The 23,470-nt window shown below is 40.4% G+C and overlaps 1 protein-coding gene across 1 annotated transcript; it reads right to left on the bottom strand.

The window, feature by feature from the left end:
* Positions 1-5,634: 5,634 nt before the first annotated feature.
* On the bottom strand, positions 5,635-21,523 carry hs2st1b (heparan sulfate 2-O-sulfotransferase 1b). Its single transcript, XM_004552871.4, has 7 exons — positions 20,928-21,523; positions 16,668-16,909; positions 12,669-12,754; positions 12,148-12,286; positions 11,963-12,060; positions 6,864-7,021; positions 5,635-6,659 (listed from the first exon to the last, which is right to left on the bottom strand). The coding sequence occupies exons 1-7, from the start codon at positions 21,049-21,051 to the stop codon at positions 6,433-6,435; spliced, it is 1,074 nt and encodes a 357-aa protein (XP_004552928.1). The 5' UTR covers positions 21,052-21,523; the 3' UTR covers positions 5,635-6,432.
* Positions 21,524-23,470: the final 1,947 nt, after the last annotated feature.

The raw sequence follows: 23,470 nt of genomic DNA, 5'->3' as shown, positions 1-23,470 counted from the left end.
GCTCATTAGCCAATTAACCAATATCTCCAAAGCTATTACATATATTGCCATTATGTTTGGTACATTGCCCTTAGAGGCTGAACCCTACTTTGGTGATCCCCCAGACTTTTCCTCCAGGTTATTCCAACTTTGTGCTTTTTATTAAATTTTCGAAAGTTTGATGTCTGCCTCGGAATGAACTCTAACAACCTTAGAGAGCCTCTTGCTAAAGCAAAGGTCAAAGCATCACCACCAGGCAAATGATAGACCTTTTATCTGATTCAATTTAATCCAGCCATTGCTCTATCAATCACTCGATAGAGGATTGGTATTTCTGTCAAATTAGATTAAATGTCCTGAATCATTTCTTTTATTGCATCATCATTTATTGCATCATGTTATCAGCAATAAAACAAAGAAACATAAATTTCAGTGTGGACCAAAGAGGTAGAGCAGCTGAGCTACCACGTCACCCCTAAACAGACCCACAGTGAGATATGATGAGACTTAAATAAAACTAAAAAGAAAAATGGTCAAACCTGAAGCACCAGAGACCGAGACCTCCTGACTTTTAATCCGTACAACGTCTCTCGCTCCAAACTTCTTGGGTCCTATACTCAGTAGCTAAATGTCTTTTATTTTAAGGACAATGGCAGTGACAAGTGATTATTTTCTTCACAGAGCTAAACGTCTATTACTGGTGATATTTAAAAAGTTTGGGGTATTCACCAAGAGTTATTGCTGTTCTGAAAGAATTTCTGAAACCCTCAAAGACTCCTCCAACCATCTGGATGAAAGAACATTTTGTTTGATGCACACAGCATCCATTCTCTACACGCCTTCCCTTCCCTGTCACCTGCTAGAGTAATGACATCAGGCTCGATTGCAACATACTGATGCTAGCATTTAGCTCAAAGCACTGATGGTCCCTAATTGGCAACGCTCTTGTATAAGTAAAACATGAGTAACACAAAACAATGATGTCCTGTTTTGATCAGCACTTACTATATTTTCTCACTGACACCACAGTAGGAGACATTTGCTTGTTCCTGTCATCCTGGGAGCTGTATTGTCTGGAGCAATAGCTCCAGGTAGGATCTCCCATGCCAAATAAGTCCCAGGGTAGGGACCAGACAAAGAGCAATTCAGAAAAGCCCAATGAAACACAGTTCTTAGAGCTAGTTAACCTCACTCGGGAGTGGAAAACTGGAGCCCTCACCAAGAGATGGGTGCCAGGCATAGTTTTGGGGTGTGGAGCAGCCTGGGCATGTCCCTTTGGATGTGTTCTGGGATGGCCAACTAGGAAGAGACCCCGGGGTAGACCCAGAACCTGCTGGAGAGATTATATTTCTCATCTGGCTTGAGAATGCCTCAGGATCCCCCGGGAGGAAATGGAAAGTGTGGCCAGAGTAAAAGGATGTCTTGATTACCATGCTTAGCCTGCTGCCACCATGAGCCGTCTTTGGATGTGGAAGATAATGGGTGGACTTTTTTTTGGAATTCATTTCAAAACGTTTAAAAAGTCTTTCTGTGTGATGAAAAGCACACTTAAATACAATTTACTCCAAAGAAGATATTTAAAAAAACAAAAAACAAATACCCAAATCAAACTGGTTCTTCCAAGTCTAAATAGTGAGGCTAGTCCAAGACTGTGGTAAAGCGACATTCTTTCTACAGCCTGCAGGGGGCGACTCATGGTTGGAAAAAGACGTCCAGGTAAATATAATAGAGAACAACCTTTTTGCTTTTCTGATGACTAAGGTTTAAATTACTGATTCGAGGCCTTATTAAATGCAACATCATGATAATTTTGTAATTTATGATCCTCATTAGAGGCCACCAGCAAGATAAATGGTATTTCTTACTGTGATTGATGTCACAGTAGTTATGTCAATGTTTTGCATCCCTTCATTCATCCATTTTCTTCTGCTTATCCAGTTCAGTGTCACAGAGGCAGCGTACGCCCCGGACACATTGCCAGTCTGTCACAGGGCTAATGCACAGAGTCAGCCAACCGTCTATGATCACATTCATACCTATAGCCAGTTAAGTCTATGATAAACAGTACAGTGTTCACCGTAGTCATGTTCACCATTTCAGTTTGTGTAGCATACTGATATTTTCTCCTTAGACAACACTGTTGCTGACGGGAATACTTTTCATTTTAGCACGTGTTTGGTGATGAACCACAGCACAGAAATTCTGGTCTGATGATACAGGGGTGAAAGGAAATTTCATGGCATTCAACAGTTTGAGTAAGATCTTTTTTTTTTTTTGCGTTGACACAATATATTTAGTGTGATGGTTATTGGTGTATTTTAGGATCACATAAGTGTTTTCAGGCAAGCAGTTTGTGAGTTTCCCCAAACATTACCATGTACTTCTCCTCCATAGAAATGGATGCTTAGCCCCGTGTCTTAAATGTAATGCTGATACTGGAGGGGGTAAACTATCTGTGTAGCCTCAAATAGCTGCTAGTGTGGCTGAAGAGTCTTTGTCTTGTTCAACTATCCTTTTCACATCATGAAATGTCAATGAGTAACAGGCCAGAAGGCAAGAAAGCATTAATGGATGAGTCTGGCGATGCTTTATGATGATGATGGCCTCCATCATTTTCTCTCCCTCCCATCAACTACAATCTATCATCTGCACCAGGCTCCAGTAAAATATCAGGGACACTTGAGGTTTTCTTGGCCCAGAGCCTCTGACATGCTGGCTTAATTTTACCTTCCACTGCAGCGTGGCGCATTTACATAAAACACAGAGAGAAGTAGTACACATAATGGTCCCCTTTGGCCAAGCGCTTTAAGGTCCTGTCCACAGTCCCAGCGAGGGGCAGTCAAGCTGCCTCTGCTCTGCTCTGTTTGTTTTATGGAGCAGTAGTGAAACCACTTTGAGGTCAGCTAGCTGCAAAAACTGTGCTGGGTCTCCTATGGTCTGCTGAAAAAGGCTTCAAAGCCAATCCAGAGGGCCATTTGGAGAGGTCCAGCCAACTTCCATTGACAAAAAGAGGTCATTATTGTGCATACATTAGATCATTTCACTTATATCAAAGCTGCTGATCAGTTCTTCTTGCAAAGGAAGAGACAAACCACTAAAAAAAAGCCCAACGTGTTCCTGTTTGCAGGGAACTTCAGTCACACATCCTGAATTAATTTGAGTGCCGTCATTATGCAAGTACGGCACAAATTGTCCAAGACCAAGTGAAACTATTTATAGCCGTCACTAGGCCTGTGAGCCAAGTGTGCCTAATGGTGTAATTTGTATTGTTAATGGTAATGCACTGTTAGTTTGTTCCATTTGGCTTTGCACAGGTGCATTAATGTGGGCCTGTTGAAGCGTTGCAGTCAGTCCAAGAACCCATGCTGCTATGTGCAGGTTTTCAGCAGCACCACGGCTCCCTCTTGTGGATCAGAGTGCTTAGAACACAGGCTGGCTTCAAGGTTAAGGAAGAGCAGGTTATTTTTGCTAAACGAAACAAATGAAGTGGTCTTATTGTGATGGGAAGACCTGCTTTAAACCAGAATGTCAACCACAAACAGTTACAAGAGCAGCATAGACTTTTGAAAAATCGTGTTCCTAATTAACCTTCAAGCTCATCAGGCACAATCAATATAGAGTGTAGCCTTTTTTCCTAATTGAGATGAAGTAATTATCAGACTGTATTCATCTCATTAATGAAACAATGTTCCAATATGCCTGCAGCAAAACTGTTAATTGAGTTCTATTTTCTGAGACAGGCAGCCTCTCCTTGTGTCCATGGCCACAAAGCATCAAATGTGGGTTGGGGCCTTTGTGCTCGTCTCTGTGCAGACACAGGAACAGGCTGTGGACTGGTGGAGCATGGTAGTGCTCTCCCCCCACAGACACTTCCCCTCCCCACTGCCTATTCTCCCATCAGAGAGGAGGCAAGAGTTGGTAATACAGCTGACTTCAGCAGATCATCCCGTCCCAGTGTGTTATTTCACGGTTTCAGTGGTTAAGTGCTCCCTGTTGAGTAAGATATAGCGAGGCAATTATTCTGTAATTATGGAGCCAAAAGACGAGAAATAGAGTCAAGAGTTACTGGGCTCATGTAAATCACTGTAACGGATCTAAAAAGGGTGCAAAAACAGGTTGGATTGTCCACAAGTACAGTCCAGACCATAAGTATGTGGACAATTACATTTTTCCTTCCTCCAAATCAAGTTGGAGTCAGGTGAAATGACAGAGTTCTCTACTAAAAAATTTAGTAGCTAAGGATCCAGTTATTTCTGAACCTCTCTTGTATGGGTTTAACATGTTTAAAGCGCAAACATATTTCTATCCAATATCCATACTATCCCTGATCCAATAGAATGAAGGTACATAAAGCATACAGAGTATTTGAAACTGTATGCTGATGGATTCTGCAAAACATTTGGCTGCGAAACTCTCAAATATCTAATTTAACGCAAATTCCTATTAATGCGACTGTGAATGTCACTACACTCTACTCATCACCCAACCCACCCATGTAGTTGATACCTGCTCCTCCCCGAGCCAGGTTCTCCTGGAGGTTTCTTCCTGCTAAAAATAGGTTTTTTCTTTCCACTGACGCCAAATTTGGCTCGTGGGGTCTCGTCCATTCATTTGTCTATAAAACTACACTGATGCAGAATAGCAGACTGAGGTGACTGTTGTCAGGTCACACTATAAAAATAAAACTGAACTGATTCATTCACCTGGCGAATATCCCCAGATAGTGATCCAGCTGTTAATGCAGTCAAATGGCTGCTCCAAGATGCCAGTTTCTAAATACGCAATTAGGGGAAAAAACCATCGGTTCTACGCCAGAAGTGGAGAGTGGAAAGTTAGTATTATCCACTAATCCACAATAACCACATTACCAAAGAATACAATTGAAAAACCATGGAAAAATCCTTTATATACACAAGTATTAAGTGAATTTAGGTGAACCTTGATTTTTTTTTCCTTCTTTTTCTTGCTTACTGGCTGCAAAGAATTTTAATCTCAACTGTTCCATGCCCCTGAATGCATGATCCTAAAATGAAGCATATCATTTTCTGGACATAAATTTTTAATAGATTTTAATTCTAAAACTATCTTAAACTCATATAAATATCAATTTTAATGAAATAATCAATGTCTCCAGTATTAATACACAGTCAACTTTCACAGTCTGCATTTTTGCAGCTTTCTTTCCTGGCATTTCATTAATACAGCAGCTCCTTTCTCCTTTCTAGCTTTACCATCCAAAGTCCATAAACATTTACACAGAGCTTTTGCTGTTCAAGACACTCATACTGCTGATGTGTCTGCAGCAGCTGTGCCACTTTCAACGTGTGTTATTTGTGTAATTTCTTCATGCTACTGTAATGTTATAGTTTTATCTTCCTTTGTAAAAATCCCTCGCTCTGCTGTCAGTGGACTTGTCTACATCTCAGGCACACAGCCAACACCCCTTTCATATGAACGTGCTCATAACTTGGATGGAGTTTATCAACACTTTTGTGTTACTGCTTATAGCTCGATTGCCACTGTTACAGTGTGTGAAATATATCCTGGGTATGTCGAAGTCATTTCATATTGTATCATTTGGTGAAAGTTGCATAAAACAAGTAAATCACCTTTTAAAAGCCAACCAAACTTATTCACAAAATTCATCACACAAACTTGCAGTTATTTGTTTATATTCAGAGTGTTACTGTGGAGAGTGGAAAACAACAGTAATCATAGAAGCAATGCGCCAAAATAAAAGGAAAGTGAATGTGGGATCAGAGGAAAAATAATATTAAAGAAATGTTCTATACATTAATATAAAGGCACTATCAGTTTCTTCTTGCTTGCAGTAGTACTGTACTCAAACATTCCAGCTGTTAGTCATTAGTACCTTTCTCCTACTCCAGGTTGTCCTTTCAGACTAAAAAAACCCAAAAGAACAGCAGCTGTCTTTTAAGAAAAAACATGCACATTAATATCTGTGATAAATCACTGAAATAATGTGTGAAACATGTAAAAATTGAGAAGATCTCAGTGGAATAAAAAATTACCAGTCACGCACCAAAGGATGCAATGATCCAATCTGTTTTCTTTTGCTACAATTTGGTCCAAAAACATGTTAACACAGCATGTAGGAATGTAGCCGTGACCATCTGCACTAAACACTGTTTTGAAGCTGCTGAAGTAGTTGAGGTTTCCTGCTTTTATTTTGAAAGTCCACCCAAACATCAAACATGGTAAAAAACTCTTCTTGTCTTAAGGTTTGGGAAATTCTTTCTCACAGTATAGACTGACACCTTCGTTTTCTCAACAGCTGCTCTAGCAATAAAAAAAGTAGAAATTTCACCACAGTGTCTGAAAGGATTTCCCAACTAGACCCCAGTGAAACCAGCACTGCTTAATGTCTCGTACTTTCCCGGTGTACACGACTTGTCCCTGTGCAGCTTTGTTAATGCTTTTCTGTTGACACTTTTAGTTCACTTTGGGGTAGATCTTTTCATAGAAGAAGCTCTGTGCAAGGACAAAGAGTTCTCCGTCTTTTTCCCTGACGGCGTGGGCACGCACAAACTGAAACTGTTCAAGTGCAAACTCGTAAAATTCATTTTCGATTTTCCAGATGTTTGACTGCTGCAACTTGGCTATTGTCTCTTTGGTGGGGGGCTTCTTCTCTGTGGTCTTCCTAAGGTGGGATTTCTTTCCTGGAGGAACACAAGAAGGTTTAATGATTCCAGGTAGCATGTTGTTACTGCTCTACTAAAAAAGCATTCAGTCAGTTAAGTGTAAATTGAGACCAGGAAAAGGATTCGTCATATAAAAGTAACTCCAGTACTGACAGGGCTCGTTTTAAGGGCATCACAGCCACAAATAAGAAGTAACAGTATGAAATTGTGTTTTGTTGCTACCTGTTCTGTAGAGATCTGTGGCTCCCTTAAAGAAGCGTGGGAGTGCTGCCTCCAGGATCATGATGAAGTCCTCGAGTTCCTCCGTTACTCCCACTAACAGGTACTCGTTTACCAGGTTGTATTTGGCCTGTTCCAGAGCCCATCTACTGCCCGCGTTCCTGCACAAGAAACGGAGATCACAGTGTGAGTGAGTTTAATTTGGATCGCCTCATCTGAAGGCCAGGCTTTTCTTCTGTTACTTATCTACGTCTTTGACATCACTGCACAATACTCCCTAGCGATAGGTGGGTATTATGCAAAGACTGAGCAGCTTTCTTGAATTCTGCCGTTCTTATTTTCATGCTAGCTCTCTTCCAGCAAACTCTAAATTTTCTCAGTGATGAGCAAAGCCGTTGTTGCATTTAAGGAGCACAATGTCCAGGAATGCTGATCATTAAAAGAAAATGACTACATGAAAGGAAAAATGTCAAACTGCATGCATTAGTAACAAGGTTACTGTGATCACACTCATTTACTGTTTAATTCCTAATAATGAAAATGAATGACTCAGTTTATTTATTATTTATTTGAAAATAATCAAAATAATCTCCAAAGGGAATTCAAAGTCATTTCCAAACTGTACACAAGTTTTTTTCCTTCTTTTTATAACAGATGAGTAATTATGATTTTAGTCACATTTCTAATTTCACTGTACAAAAAGCTAAAAATATACATATTCCTATTGTTGAGGTGAAATTTTAGAATAATGCTGACAAAAAAAAAATCTGTCTTTGGCTTTCAAAAGACATTTGAGGGTTATGAGGATGAATGATGAATGTTTTTCTTCTTTTGGAGGATAGGGAGGCTTTAATGAGAAGATCCTAGGTTGGAAATATATAAATACTGCTTCTGCCACAGGCTGTTCAGTCACTAATGAGTCTGAGTACACAGATTGTGGACTATATATCTATATATGTGCTGTTTACATCGTCTGTGTAATATGTGATTAGTGAGGAGAAAAAAACCCCAAACAGAACTATACCATATCCTCATCACTGTTTACAAACAACAGATGGAGCCTTTTCTTTCACTCAGCTTGGAGAAAGAATAAATTGTCACACTGCGACTAATTCAAAACAGTCATCTAACATTTTATAACAGACACTGACAGTGAATTACACTTTAGTAGATAGTTAATTACATTACATTCAATTAATCCTTACATTAAGATTCTATTAAGATGTAATGACACTCCTCCATGACTCACTACCTTATTCGTGTTGGAGGGGTTTGTGTGTCCCAGGGGCTATCTCTGGGTGAGGGAGCAGACAAATAGCGATTCAAAAACCCCTATGAGTGAAAGATTTAGGAAACAGCTCACGCTGCCCGGGATAGGGTTACCAGGGACGAGTATTTCAGTACCCCTTCAGCTTGCTGCCACTATGTTGGAGTTTTTCCCAGTGAACAGGAGGGTTTGGTTCCCTGAGCCTGTTTCCCTTTCGTTTGCCCTTATGCCCCGAACGACAGTTTAGAGTACCAGACCTTCTTGGTATCCGTGGGTGGAGTGCTTGAGGGTGTTCCACCTGGGGGCTCCGTCGTCTCACTTGGAGACTTGAACGCTCATGTCAACAACGACAGTGAGACCTGAAGGGGCGTGAAGGGAGGAACGGCCTCCCAGATCTGAACCCTAGCGTATCCATAAGTGCACGTGGCATCACGACACCCTAGGCCACAGGTTGATCATCAATTTTGTAAATGTATCATCAGATCTGCAGCAGTATGTTCTGGACACTTGGGTGAAGAGAGGTGCTGAACTGTCAACTGATCACCACCTGGTGGTGTGTTGGACCCTGTGGCAGGGGATGATACTGGAGAGACCTGCGGGCCCCTAAAGGTATAGTGAAGGTGCGCTAAGAATGCCTGGTAGAGGCAATGCTGCAAGGCTGTCTTGGTTATCAATGCCTCTACAATGTTGTTGGAGGTTAGAGGCCATACCTCTGGAATGGATCTTTAAGAAGAGGAAACTGGACAGTGTGCTCCAACTATAGAGGGATCACAGTCCTCAGCCTCCCCAGGGAAATCTATGCCAGGGTGCTGGAAAGGAGAGTCTGTCCGTTAGCTGAACCTCGGATACAGGAGGAAATATGTGGTTTGCGTCCTTTTCACGGAACACTGGACCAGCTCTTTACCCTCTCGAGATTACTTGAGGGTACACAGGAGTTTGCACAACCAGTCTACATGTGTTTCGTGGACTCTGAAGGAGGCGTTTTACCGTGTCCCTCTGAGTCTTCTGTGGAAAGTGCCTCGGAAGTATAGGGCTTCTGGCCCATTGCCACGAGCCATTTGATCCTTGCAAGAGCTTGGTCCGTATAGCCGGCAATAAGTTGGACTCGTTTCCAGGTGGGTGTTGGACTCCGCCTTTGTCACTGATGCTTTTCATAATTTTTAGGGGACAGAATTTCTAGGCGTAGCCAAGTGGTGGAAGGCTTTCACTTGGGCGATCTCAGAATCTCATCTCTGCTTTTCGCAGATGATGTTTCCTGTAAAATAGTCAGATGTCTATTCATATTAATGTACAGAATTCACCTGCTTGCTGCTACTACTGCACATTCACCCAGTGTATATACTATATGTATGTATGTATGTATGTATGTATGTATGTATATATATATATATATATATATATTAGGGGTGCAACGATATTCGTATCGATATTGAACCGTTCGATACAGTGTATCGAGCAATACAACATTTGTAATTTATTTTATCAATTTTCCTTCTGGCAATGCTGTCTGTGTTGAGCGCTCAGTGAATCTGCATTCGACTACTCCGCCTAGGCTCGACAGTGCAGCCTAGGCGGAGTAGTCGAATGCAGATTCACTGAGCGCTCAACACAGACAGCATAGTCAGAAGGAAGAGCGCAGGGCAAGCTAGCGAGACAGAAGTTAAGCTCTCCTTGTAACAGGCAAATTGAACCTCATTCAGATCTGGCGTTTGGAATTATTTTGGTTTTCATGTGACGTATGACCCTGAAGGTAAGCGAGTCATGGACTAAAGTAAAACAGTATGTTGGATGTGCCATGCAATGCTCAATTACATTGGTGTGAACTAGTGTGTTAGCGCAGTTAGCTCGTTAAGTGTTGGCCGTCTAGCCCCATGCACGGGGCGATCGGTGGTAGCTCGTTAACGGAGATTTGCCGTGTTGTGGCGTTAAGGTCATTTCAACGAGATTAACCTGAAAGCACTAGTGGGAACACAACGAATATGACTGCACATTTACGCCGACATCATCCTAGTGCAAAAACAAAAACAACAAGCATGCTACTAACTTTAGCCGAGTCATTTAGACAGCTGTTAGCACATGATTCTCCTTATGCTGCTGAGAATATAGCCCAGAAGAAGCGGATAGTATAGCTTTTATTTTGGAAAGAGCCATTTCTCTGTAATAAACTCTCTTTTCCAAAGATGAGTGATTCCTCAATCAGATACAGGGCTCGCAATATCGCTAGCCCGACGTCCCGGAGCTAGCGATTTTTTCAGTCGGGCTACCAAAATCTATCTCTTCCCTGCCCGTCGGGCTATTGTAGGAAAAATAAAGGTCAATGCTTTTGCATTCTTTCAGAAATGTAGCTGGGTAATTATGTCATTGGCATCGGTGAGCCACTGTCAATATGTGACATATTGAAATCGCGTTTGAATTTGCGCTTGTTTTTTTGCTTTCACTTTGCAATCCTGCGAACTGTGTATAGAGAGTGACAGCACTGATCTGTGAGTGATGATAATTTGTGCACCAATTCCTCTGACATCGTCTTATTAATCGTTAGCTTACTATGCAAACATGACAAGTGAAATCTCCCGCAGCTGAGCTTATGTGAGTGCATGTGTAAAAGCATTTCAGTTCTGCTGAGCCAAATAAGACAGGTCAGGGTGAAGAAGTGACAGCCAAAGAAAAGCTTACCACAAAACGGAGAAGTTATGACAAATCAGACTATAAGGCAAAAAGAAAGTGCAGCTTTATGGTTTCATGGACAAAAGAATTTCTGTGGCTGCAATATGATGAGCTAAATAACCAGGGCTGCACATAAGTGGTCCGCAGGTGCGCATTCGCTGTCAAAATAAAAAACACGCACAAGGGTTAGGGTTAAATTTAAAAACTGTACTTTTGAGTTAAAATATATATTTATAATTTTAATAAATGACAAATAAAAAATGCATGAACATTTTTTTGTATCGAAAAAATATCGAACCGTGACACCAAAGTATCGAACCGAACCGTGAATTTTGTGTATCGTTGCACCCCTAATATATATATATATATAAAATGTTCTTCCTCTACACCGCCCCCCCCCCAATTTTTGCACATGTCGGGGAGCGTGTCAGGCTACATTTCACTGTGTGTTATACTTGTATAACTATGCATGTGACAAATAAAGAACCTTGAACCTTGGTTCTGATGGCTTCGTCAGGTGGTGGCCTCCAGCTCGCACTGAAGCAGTTCGCAGCTGAGTGTGAAGCAGTGGGAATGAGCAACTCCAAGTCTGAAGCCATGGTCCTCTGAAGCTCACAATTGATGGGAGCGGGCGATCGACAGACGGATTGGGTCCGTCGTGGTGAAGAGAGAGCTGAGTGTAAAGGCAAAGCTCTGTATTTACCGGCCGATCTACATTCCTACCCTCATCTACGGTCACGAGCTTTGGGTAGTGGCTGAAAGAATGAGATCATATATACAAGTGGCAGAAATTTGCTTTCCTCAAAGGGTGGCTGGCGTCTCCCTTAGAGACAGGGTAATGAGTTCAGCCATCTGGTAGGCCCTCAGAGTAGAGCCACTATTCCTCACTTTGAAAGGAGTCATTTGAAGTGGTTTGGGCATCTGACAAGGATGGCTCCTGGCTGACGTGTTCTGGGGATGTCCCATCGGGAGGACGCCCTGTGGCATGACCCGGGACATGCTGGACATGCACCCTCTCTACATTTATTTGTATTTCCCATTTTGTCCCTTCGAAACGACTTCTGCCCTGCGCCACTGCTGCATCCCGTTGATGCTAAGCTAGCAGCCTAAACAGGAGTTGTAGCAGTTCAGAGAAAGAGAATGATCGGGCTGTCAGGTGCAGCCCACTCACCAGCACTCTGAATAGTGACCACAGAAGAAAGGGATCTGCAACCACAGTTTCTCCGGAGCACAGTCAGACCCACCTGATGACACACACTCATCAAAGGTCTGAAACACAATGCGAAACGCTTGTCATTGTATTATCCAGACAAAAAACAGGTCATTCGAAAAGGATGCAAGCTGTAAAAGAAGCACCTTCTTGTCTCCTTGTTTCCTTCGTCGAAGGCCTGGTCTGTAGTCATCTCCAAAACGTAAAAAATAGTAGTACGATACAAGGCGCTCTATGGGATCACGCACCACATTGATGTACAGTGGTTTACCTTTCATGCCATGTCTGAACAAAAAGAAAAGGGAGGGCACATTCTTTAAAATCTTTCGAGACTTAATTTATACTTCACTGCAGCAGCACATGAAGCTGTGCTGCTGAATTTTATTGCATTCAAAAAGCATATTCTCCCTAGTGAAAGCATGGAGCAGCATCAGGGAGTGAGAGTGCAAGTTAACCGAATCTCTCTCACTGAGAAACACTTAGACCATTAGAATAATTACCTGTGATCACAGAGATGATAGTGTCAGGGGAGATAAGGACAACAATGCCATTAATCAACACTAAAGCACATGTTAGCGATCAATACGTGACCTCCCTTTATCTGCTCTGCTGGCTGTTTGTAACTAATCTGGATATTAATGGTATTACAGGAAATGAAGGGCCTTACTTTGAGAAGTCCAGATAAGCTACATGGCCGTGGTAGAAGCCGGGCTTCATCTCTCTCCATGAGGTGACGTTCCTGACAAAGCGCACCTGGAGACAAAGATAATGGAAACTAATTACGGAGCCGCGGGGAAACGGAGCCACAACAGAAATGTTTGTGCTACATGTTGCTACAAACTTTACTCAGTTACAGCGCAGAGTTCAAATACAGCAAAAGTGTCAACCCTTCCCAATGAACAAATGAGCATTTGCATTCATATTTATAACTGGAACACATTTTGATAATGAATAATAAATACTAATAATTTTTGGTCATGTGACAGGGTGGAGCCCTGTAGGTCAAAACGCTGTTATAACATGCAGGTGAATCCCAAAGAAGTACATGCCTGTCACTTCTTCGTCTGTTTTCAAGCACAAGCTCTGAACAAGCTGCAGATTTTGAGCACTTGAATTTCACATACAGCTCCAGTCACTAAAACATCCTTGACAGAGTCTTTCCTCTTACACTGCGCCACTGAATGGACAGAATATTTATCCATGCATGTTTTTGGTCTGGATGAGTCACAAAAGCTGCCGTTTAAGGAGAAGAAGTTCAAAGTAGAATGTCAAAGTAAAAACAAGCGTTAAGTAGCTAATGTCCATCCATTTTCTAAACCACTTATCCAATTTAGAGGGCTTGAGCCTAACCCAGCTGTCACAGAGCCAGGATACATACCGAACAGGTCGTCTGTCAGTCCACTGAACGGCTAACATAGAGAGACACAATCGCACTCTGATCTAACATGCGTGTCTTCAGCTTGTGGGAGGAAACTGGAGTACAGAAATTCTTTATCATAAAGATACTACAGAAATGAAACATGAGTATTAATGGTGTACACATTACATGATGATAACGTAATGATCTAAAACTCTGAGATTACTTAAAATGTGTTTATGTAAGCTTGAAAAGAAGTTCTTACTTAAATAAGGCACATAATCTGGTAACATTAAAAAAATTATTTCAATCAAATTCTGGCACCGACGTCTGTATAAAAGGTTCCTTAAGCTGTAACATTGTGTTCAAACAGTGTTCGGATGAAATGAAGATGATTAAATTGTGTGTCTACTAAAAGGTTTCTAAGGAAACTGCACATGGAGCACTAAAACACTGGAAAGTGGATCAGGTGGAACCAAAGCACAAATCACTGAAAATTACTTCATAGATTCATAGAATTTTCTAAATAGAGAACAAAAGCCTCTAAATAGAAAGAATACTGTCAAAGAAAGGCCGTTTACATGCTGAGAGGACGAGCAGCATCTGTGACCAAATGCTGAGGAGAGCAAACAAGGCCAAAAACTTTGAGAGGGTTAAGAAAGACAGATTTAGATGTGAACAAAACTTTATTACAGAAAAGTGAAATGTAAGGACACATACAGAATTATACCACAGCATATCAAGCCCACAGGGAAACAGGGTGATGGGAATATTGAAATCTTCTGGAATAAAACTGGTTCTTGAATGCTGCAGTCAGGAAAACAAAACAGAAGCAAACAAACACTAAGCTAATCTGAAGTTCAGGGACTTTTTGTGCCCAAGGCACAACACAAGACCTCATTCACATTTGCAATCATATCTGCTTGTATGAACAGTATTCAGTATACAACAGCCCACAGTTGGAGTTATAAAACCAAGCATGACAGAAAGACTGCAAACATACTGGCGACGCAGACGGTGACGTGCTGAATCACAATATGTAAACACTCTTAGCATATAACGCATCGCTTATAAATGTATTTCATCACAGACACCAAAACCAGCAGTGTTGATAAATATAAACCAAATCTAACCTAATAAAAACAGTCTAATATGTATTACACCATCTCCCTATCACATCCACCACCTTCAGAGCAGAGAGAAGGCAACTGGACTGCGGGTTGATATCAAGCTGGTGGCAGGGTTCAGGAAAGTCTGGTTTGCCTTATATATGATGCTTATTACCTTGAAAGTCAAATTACCGTAATGAATTTCAGAAAATTTGAGAGCACTGAAGAATGTTAGGGTCAGTTGGTTCCATCAGTATTTAACTGTATAAATGACCAGGATGATGTTAAGTTTTCTTTCAGATTCTGCAAACATGGCCTCTCCACGAATACACTGGATGCGCAGTGGCAGCTCTCACCTGCATATCATCACCACCTGCACATATCCACTGCCTGGTAATAGATGTTTTTATTATAATGCACCAACTCAAATAAAATACACTCACCAAATTACGGTGACACACATCACTGCAGTAAGAAGAACCAATGAACACCAACCTAAATATGATCCATAGATATTCATGGGGTGCTTTGACCATTTGTGGAATGAGGGTGGTAAACATAAAGAGGTTTAGATATGAGGCTGGTGTAGATACATTCCCAGATGGACTATTATTATTATTATTATTTACAAAGTGGAATATGTACCTTTTTAAAATCTGCCTTTTATTTGCTCAAACTATTTTTGTTTTTTCTGCTCACGCTTAATATGGAGCCCATCCACTCTTTGATTAATGAGGCCCCTTTGACTTGCTTTGGGGTACACCACCAGTCTAAACCAGCGGACCAGTACCGGGCCGCGAGAGTTGAGGCTCGGGTGTGAAATCTATGGTTTTCAGGGTTTTTATCGTTAACTCTGTTTCCCTGGGTCTTTTCCCGTTGTTGTACTTCTGTCTTATTTTGAAAGAAGTATTTACGTGTTACCATAGCGACCAGAGAGCATTAAGGGGCAGAGAGGAGGATGTTAGTCGCATTTCAGGAGGATGCTGCTAATAAAGTTACACAATTACACTGTGAATTTGCGTTTATTATTATATTTACAAATACCACCGTTTTTGTCTTGGTCGTATCATTTTATTTTGTTGGCGCAAAAAAGATTGGGGACCACTGATCTAAACTATTAAATAACTAAACGCCTTAGACGTTATAAACTTTAGCTTCTAGTGTAAATTATGCCACTGATCAACAGCATAAAAACACAACACATTACACACATGGACAATATTATGGACAATTAATTATGACATTTGAAACATACACAGATTAATATCACCCTACACTATTAATAAATATCGCAAAGTCAAACATACCTTGGCTGGACTGGATGTTTTAACTTGATACAAAAGTGTTCATATGTAAAAATGAATCTTGGCCGTGACGGGACTGCAGACTGTTGTTTACCCTCATACGTGTGTGTGTGTGTGTGTGTGTGTGTGTGTGTGTGAGGTGGGGGTGGTGAGTAGGTGCGAGCCTGTTGTGAGACGGCAGACAGGATATTACTTTGGCAACTACAAATAACACCACTATAGCTTCAGGGCATTTACACTGTGTGAACTGAGCTGCTCTCAGCAGTAAACATTCACTAAGAGTAACAGGATGCGGAGAAAGACACAGACAATTCTCAAACCAAAATATCATCAGGTTTCATTATTTTCAACGTGCAAACAAACACACCGGAGAGAGGGATTCATTAACAGACAACAGCCGCAGATGATTTTCCCTTCCACCACCACAGAGTACCTTTTTCATGAGTGATGTGGATCATCAGAATAGCGTGAAATTGGCAACTCTGTTTATTACAAGTGTTATTAATGAGAATAAGAGATGCAGCAATGTGCCAACACTGGCACAAAAGCAGGAAAGGGGATCGCTTGCAAGTAAACAAGGAAGCAAACAGGATACTAAATGTTAAAACTTTAAAAACACATTTTCTCTGACCTGAAGATTGCACATTCTTAAATATTCTCTCTAGGACTTCAGCATGTAAGAGTTGCAGAAATATGTCAAAAACAAAGTTAGCTCAACCTAGTGAGATGAGGGACAATAATGAATATTTCTAAGATACAGAAGAAACATTAGTGGAAAATACTCCACTGCGATCTGTCTAGGTATAGAAGCATAAACAGAGCCTTTAAAAATGTATTCCTGCGCAAAATATAATAAACGTTACTCTGTCATTTTGGCTGAGTGTGTGAAGTCTTACTTGGTCTTGTAGAGACATGACAGGGTTGTTCTTGGTTGTGTTGATGTGCAGAACGTGGAAGCGATTCTTCCCACACAGGTCGTAGGCGATGTTAGTGAAGGACGTGCTGGCTGTTTTGGGCACTCTGTTGTAGATGATGACCGTGTCGTCGTTTTCTACTATCGGCGAAACTTCCCGCCCACCCCCGTATTCGCTGTGACGCTGCTCTACTTCGGCCACCTCGTGTCTGGCTATGGTGCGTTCTGAACAAGCAAGTAAACACAGTCTGTTGTTAACATTTTAATTAAACAGCGCACAACTGAATAAGCACAATATTATAATATTCGATTTAGCACTAAAAAAGGACAGTCACTCCAGCTTATCACACCACCATGAAATAGTCAGTCAGTAGTTTTAGGGAGAAATTTGCATGCCAGGTAGCTGGATGTTGTTCGAAGAGATTTATTTAACCTTTATGTCTTCCTATTCGTCTTCTTTGTATTTGCTGATTAGCTAAACAGCTGGAATGAGTGAGGAGCAGGAGCAGACTGGCAGCTGCCAGATGAAATAAACCCTGAGATGAGATTCTCCCCTCCCACAGGAACATGGCATAAGGCCAGTGAAGCTTGTTAGTTAGCATGCCTTAATTAAAGAAAACAACAAGTCCTTCAAAGCACAATAACATCAAAACAAGTAATTAGGCTTTTGATGATAACATTGACAGGAGGCATAATTAAAGGTGTTTTCTCCCTCTTCTTTTCTCCACTGCAATGTTAATTAAAGACAATTACGCGAATGGCCTTGTGTCTCTTAGACCGGATGTGTGGCGCTCAGTATGCTGCAACATCCAGCAGTCCAGCAAATCCTTTACTGTCTGACACGATGAAGGCTGATGAAGCTCGGGGGGTGGAGGCTGTTTGAGTTCCTTTTGTCTCCATTTTAAGGCAGATGGATGGTCACTTATATTAAAGATTAAAGAAAATGGGATGTGTGCATATTTTTCTGTTAGGCGTGTGTTCCTGGTAACTTATTTACGGGTTGATTAAATGGAAGAAAAAATAGTCAGACCAGTCTTTAAGCAAGAACGACAGTGAAAGCAGTCCAAATTGAGCACAGTGTAAGTGGTGAGGTTAAACTAATGCATTTGTATTTAATGAGAGCCGCTTGAAAGCATATTTTGTATGACGTAAAAATGTCAAAATGCTGTTGAGATGGCTATGGAGCCGAATCTGGAACAAAATCTTTCTCAAGAAAAAAGATTAAACTAAGTACACTGGCAGGCGTCAGTGCTACTCAGCATCCTAGTAGATACACATATGACTTCTTGTTATCGAATTCAGAAGATTTTCAGGGAACCTTTGATGGCTGAGGAATAAAAATACTGAAACTACAACTTCAACAGTTTATTCAAACTAAAAAAAACATGTACAGTTATTTTTCTGTGTTAATTTCCTGTAAGCATTAATTACTTTCATCTTTACTTTGATACAGTATAACTTTTGATATTTAAGATCATGATTTTTTCAGTTGGAAATTTTATGTTTGCAGATTTGGGTGTGTTTTTAGCCTTTTAAATCATCTTTGATTGATGAGTTTTGGCCTTGATCTCGCAGGGCGTCAATGTGGCATTAACTGAGAGAAGGGTGGAATCATGAGCGATGACTTCAGATATGTTGTGGAATGCACACAATGTCTGTGTAGGTTCTCAGTCATCCAGGTCATGGAAATTTAAGGCACTTGGAAAGAAAAGCGACTGGACTTCCTCTTTGAAGAGAAAGGAAACCTCAACATTGAAGTTTACCGGAAGCCCACACACCCAGATCAGTACCTATTCTTTGACTCCCACCACCCTCTGGAACACAAACTTGAAGTAATCAGGACCCTGCAACACTGAGCCAAAAACATTCCCTCTAAGCCAGAAGGGAAAGAAAGGGAACACACATAGGTAAAGAAAGCTCTTAAAATATTACACCAACTAAGGAGAAAATGAATGACAAACAGAACAATATTGTTATCTCTTATGTAGCAAGTTTATCAGAGAAACTCGGGAGAATCTTCTCCAACTATGACATCCCAGTATACCTCAAACCCACCAATACACTCAGACAAACACTGGTTCTTCCCAAGGACAAAACTCCTAAACAAAAACTAAACTGCGTAATATATGCTGTTTTCTGCATCGAGGAGCGCTCAGACCTCTACAGTGGAGAAAACAAAGAGCCAGTCCATAAACACATGGCACAACACGGAAGAGCCACCTCAACAGGACAAGACTCAGCTGTACATCTGCATCTAAAAGACAAAGAAGACAGATGGACTGAAAGAGCCATCTACAGTGGCTTGCAAAAGTATTCGGCCCCCTTGAACTTTGCAGTTATTTATTTGTAAAAAATGTTTGGAATCATGTATGATTTTCGTTCCACTTCTCACGTGTACACCACTTTGTGTTGGTCTTTCACGTGGAATTCCAATAAAATTGATTCATTTTGCAAGCCACTGTATGTGCACAGAGGGGGTGGCTTCCAACACCAACTGTCTGCCACCCGCAATCCAGTGTTGAGATCCCTTCCGAAGCACCTTAACACCCACTCACGTCACTTGATCTCAATAGGTCACAGGACAGGGTGAGGCAAGGTCTTAAAATGGTTTCACCCAATACCTCTGTTAATAATGACCCACACCCTTTTTCATACCTTGGCTCATGTGATGAGTCTACGACCCTCTTAAGGGACAACTCCCAATACAGCTTAAAAAGCTGGGACTCTCTGCCATTTGGACTTAAAACTGAAGAAGCTTCTCAAATGAGAGGTGAAACATCTTCTATTCTATTGTATTCATTTGTATTATTTTAAACATTAAAATACTTAATTATCACTTCCACAACATCTGCTTGATTAGGCTTATAAAATGCGGATGACCAGGGTTAATTTTCTTGGTTGCCAGGGCAACACATCCCCTCTGAATAAATTTAGTCAAAAAAAATGTGATAATTATTATCCTTGAATATAAACTAATAAGATTTATTATAAGTCACTATTTCACATTTTGCTGTGAGCACATATTCCCGATATACACGTGTACAGCTCGCTTCAATCAAACTTTATTAGTAAGTGATGAAAAACACTGTTTGTGTTTATCTTAGAAGTCCATTGCACAAAACTACTACTAATCTTCTGGTTTCTAAACGGATATAGCCTCCAGTGTCAGCGTTTTTCAGTGTCCCAAATTTCTTCTAAAGTTGGGAAACGAGCTCAAACTTGCAGACACACAGAGCCAAATGAAGATCAGATCCTGCTGTAGATGATTTGGCCTCACAGAGCTCTGATCCAAACAAAATGATTCATGGCAGCATTTCTGTGTTCAACCACGCTTGACGTTTTGTGCTTGTAACCCAACATGGAACTTGTGTGTGTTTCCAGGAATCTTTACTGAATATTAATGTGGAATGTCTGGCAGTCTGCGCAGGTGTTGGCTGCACTCTGTTTTCACATTTGAAAGGTACAAGTGAAAGAAGTAATTGTGCAGTAAGGAATCAACATGGCTAGTTTACAAAAAGTTGTCATCACTTGTGTGTACTTTTCTGCAATAAATGTTTAAAATTACTTTTGAAAAAAATGTCTATATATTATATTCTTATGTTGATGACCAAAGATTCTTTGGTGGGTGCCAAGTTTTTATTTATTTATTTACATAAACAGGGAAAACCCTGTGCTTGAAGGGATATACTTCTGATGGGTGGAAAAATATGGATTTCCATCAAAATCAAAATTAAAACATACTGGCGTTGTTTTCAGGTTTATCCTTTTCCAATTAGGTCAAATCCGTGTACACAATTAGCCTGGGGAGGCTTTGGTGCATAAGCTTATTGAGACTGGAATATCTATGTATGTGTGTCACATGTCTATGTTGATAAACACTACTCTTCTAAATTATCTTACAGTCTTACAATCTGATGATAATAACAAAGAGTATAATAAACACTGAATTCAATAATAAGCAAAGCCACTATGGAAACTAGCTGAAACCAAACTGAACTGAAAATAAAAATGAAAATAAATTGATCACAATAACGTCGATGTTTGAGGACTTTCAGCATTGTTATGTAAATGATTTTTAAGTTTTAAAAATCTCCTGACTTTTTTCCTATAATGTAATTTTTGGTAAAAACTTGTCCGAATGTTTTCACTTTTTATAAATTACAAATTCTATGTTGCATTGCCGCAGTTTTCAAGCCTCAATAAGCTGGGTTACTAGGTGAACCCACCTTTGCTGTGGTCTTACCTAGTTTGGCTCTGGACTCGTCCAATTTCTGGATCTGATTCTCGATCAGCAGCATCGCCACTCCGAATGCCAAAACAGCCAAAAGCTGGATCTTTGGCAGCATCATGATCCTTAAAATCCCCATCAAACAACCGAATGAATCATGCCGTGGATGCCGGTAGCTTCAGGTTTCACATCCACTGATAACGTTTAACCCAGCACAAGCGTCTGCTGCTGGAAACTGGACTGACTCGGATGTTTTGATTTATATATTGCAAATCGAAATCCGGACGCCGAGGTTAGTTGCTGAGCATCATTAGTAGATATAGAGCTCAGCAGCCATCCTGCAGGGTTAACTCAGCGTTAGCAAAACAAACTAACAGCAGCTAGCTCCGTGCTAACACTGGCCAACCTCACACTACCGGCATATTTCAAAACCAGCTTCGCTGTTCGTGTTTTATTTTGGACTTAACCTGCTTTGCCAACCGCGAGTTCGTGCTGAGCTCACAGACATGAAGGCAATGAAACACAGGTGACTGCATGAAAGATAACCGAGTCCAAACTAAGCTTCTAGCAGGAGTGTCGCTTCTTCTTCATCCTGTGTTTTCATTGGACAACCTCAGAAGAACTCTAAAGGCTCATGTCGCCACCTACTGGACGGCAGTGTGTGCAACAATTATTCCCCACAATGCATAGAGAAAGTTCACAAGATGTTAGTGAGACAAGCTGTTTTGTATGATTTGGAAATGGTGGCGCTGACAAAAAGAAAGGAGGCTGAGATGGAGAAGGGTCACTGGGAGTAACCAGAATGGACAGCATTAGAAACATGTCAGAAGGACAGTTCAGGACAGGTGCTTACAGAGTTAGAGAGGCAAGGCTGAGATGGTGTGGACATGTGCACGGAAGAGAGAGCGCATACAGTGAACAAAGGTTGCTGAAATAGAAGCTGCCAGGCAATAGAAAAAGCAGAAGACCATACAGAAACAGGAGGGTGCTTGGGATAGGGTGGGTAAGGTAGATGATCCATTCCTGCCCTAAAGGGACCAATCAAAAGAAGACGAGACGGAAAATAAGTAAAGGTTAGAACCACCATGCTTAGCCCAACAGTCCAATAGATATATAAAACCTTAATTTTGCTGTCTTTAAAGATGGTTCATCATCACTGACTATACAAAAACCATATTTAAATTCTTACACTGCTGTTTCTGTCACAATCTAAGAGGTATAGTTATGCATGTAATTTAATAAATGTAGTATTTGTTTAGTTTTTTAGAAAACAAAGTCAGTAAATAAACTCAATACAATAGTTCAGATATACACGATTCATTAAAACAACCCAACAAACATATATTTGTGGTATGTAAATACACAGAAAGTTTTAAAGATGTGCAGAAACTTTGTTAAAACACATCTAATCTACTACAATCCAAGGGTTGATCATGTGACGCTCACACATTTTAAGTTACTTCTGACTAAAAAAAACACACTGTTGCAGTCTGGCTCTCATGTGAGGCACAGGACAACCCCAAAAATAACAGAAGGTTTGCTTTACATTCCATTATAAGTTCGACTATCAACCATGTGTCTTATTTTTGTATTTTTCTCTATATAAATAAAGACATTTCCTTCATAAATTAATGCAAAAAATGTACCAGAAATTAAGAAAGGTAAGTTTGACAAATTTCCACAAGGAAGTACTTGAATGAAAGGTGCTACTCTGTTTTTAGCAATAACTTTTCATCTGATTTAAAGGTTTTTCTCCACTATGATTATGGTAGCAAGGTAGTAAACGGTTAAAAATATTATTTATTTTATAAAAGGTTACATTAAGCTGGAAACAAACAAGGAAAAAGAAGTTACTTTCCAAATCTGAAGAACTACACCCCTGAACCCTGGATAACTGCAACCTTAGCAAGAAGTGTATTTGCATAATTGCAACAGAGATCCTTCCACTTGAACCTGATCTTGGCAGATTTTGGGAAAAGATGAGAATTTTGGTATTTTATTGTTATTAGGAGGAGTTAAGAATCTATTTTTATGAAATGTCTTTATAAATCAAGAACTGTTTTGGTGGCAGTGATGATTTTAATCATTTGGGAAATCCATGGTTTAAAAGCTTGTAAAATATTTCATGTTATTTATTTAGTATTGTTTGCATGTTATGTTGTTACTGGCTGTGTATTTTGCTGTTTTATTGTAAGCACAAATCTTCTACAGATCTCTTAAACTGTTTGTTCTGTTTTAATCTCTTAACCTCATCCAATCTATCACCTGCTTTATGAAGATGTTTAACTTATCTCACATCTCCATCTCAAAGAGTTATTAAAATGCTGAACATGCTCTTAGTTCTCCACTACATTGCACAACTGACATAGTGTGGAGGCCTCTTCCCAATTAAACACAGAGGGGAATGAATGTAATTTGGATCTGTGGGTGAGTAAAGATGAAAAACCTTACAGGATTTTTGAATTTCAGGCAAAAGCCAAATATTTAGAAACTTGAGATGATTATAAAGAAACTCAAGTTTTTCACCATTGCAGCTATTCAGAGGTCTGACAACTGAT

Source organism: Maylandia zebra, linkage group LG23 (assembly GCF_041146795.1).
Source record: "Maylandia zebra isolate NMK-2024a linkage group LG23, Mzebra_GT3a, whole genome shotgun sequence".
Taxonomy (NCBI): domain Eukaryota; kingdom Metazoa; phylum Chordata; class Actinopteri; order Cichliformes; family Cichlidae; genus Maylandia; species Maylandia zebra.
This window is presented reverse-complemented; position numbering and strand designations above follow the sequence as displayed.

Coding starts and splice junctions, on each gene's coding strand:
- hs2st1b (XM_004552871.4), bottom strand. CDS start 21,051: ATGGGGATTTTAAGGATCATGATGCTGCCAAAGATCCAGCTTTTGGCT. Junction 12,287..12,668: donor GCTTATCTGGACTTCTCAAA/GTAAGGCCCTTC, acceptor CTTTTTGTTCAG/ACATGGCATGAAAGGTAAAC. Junction 7,022..11,962: donor GGTCACTATTCAGAGTGCTG/GTGAGTGGGCTG, acceptor TTTCTTGTGCAG/GAACGCGGGCAGTAGATGGG.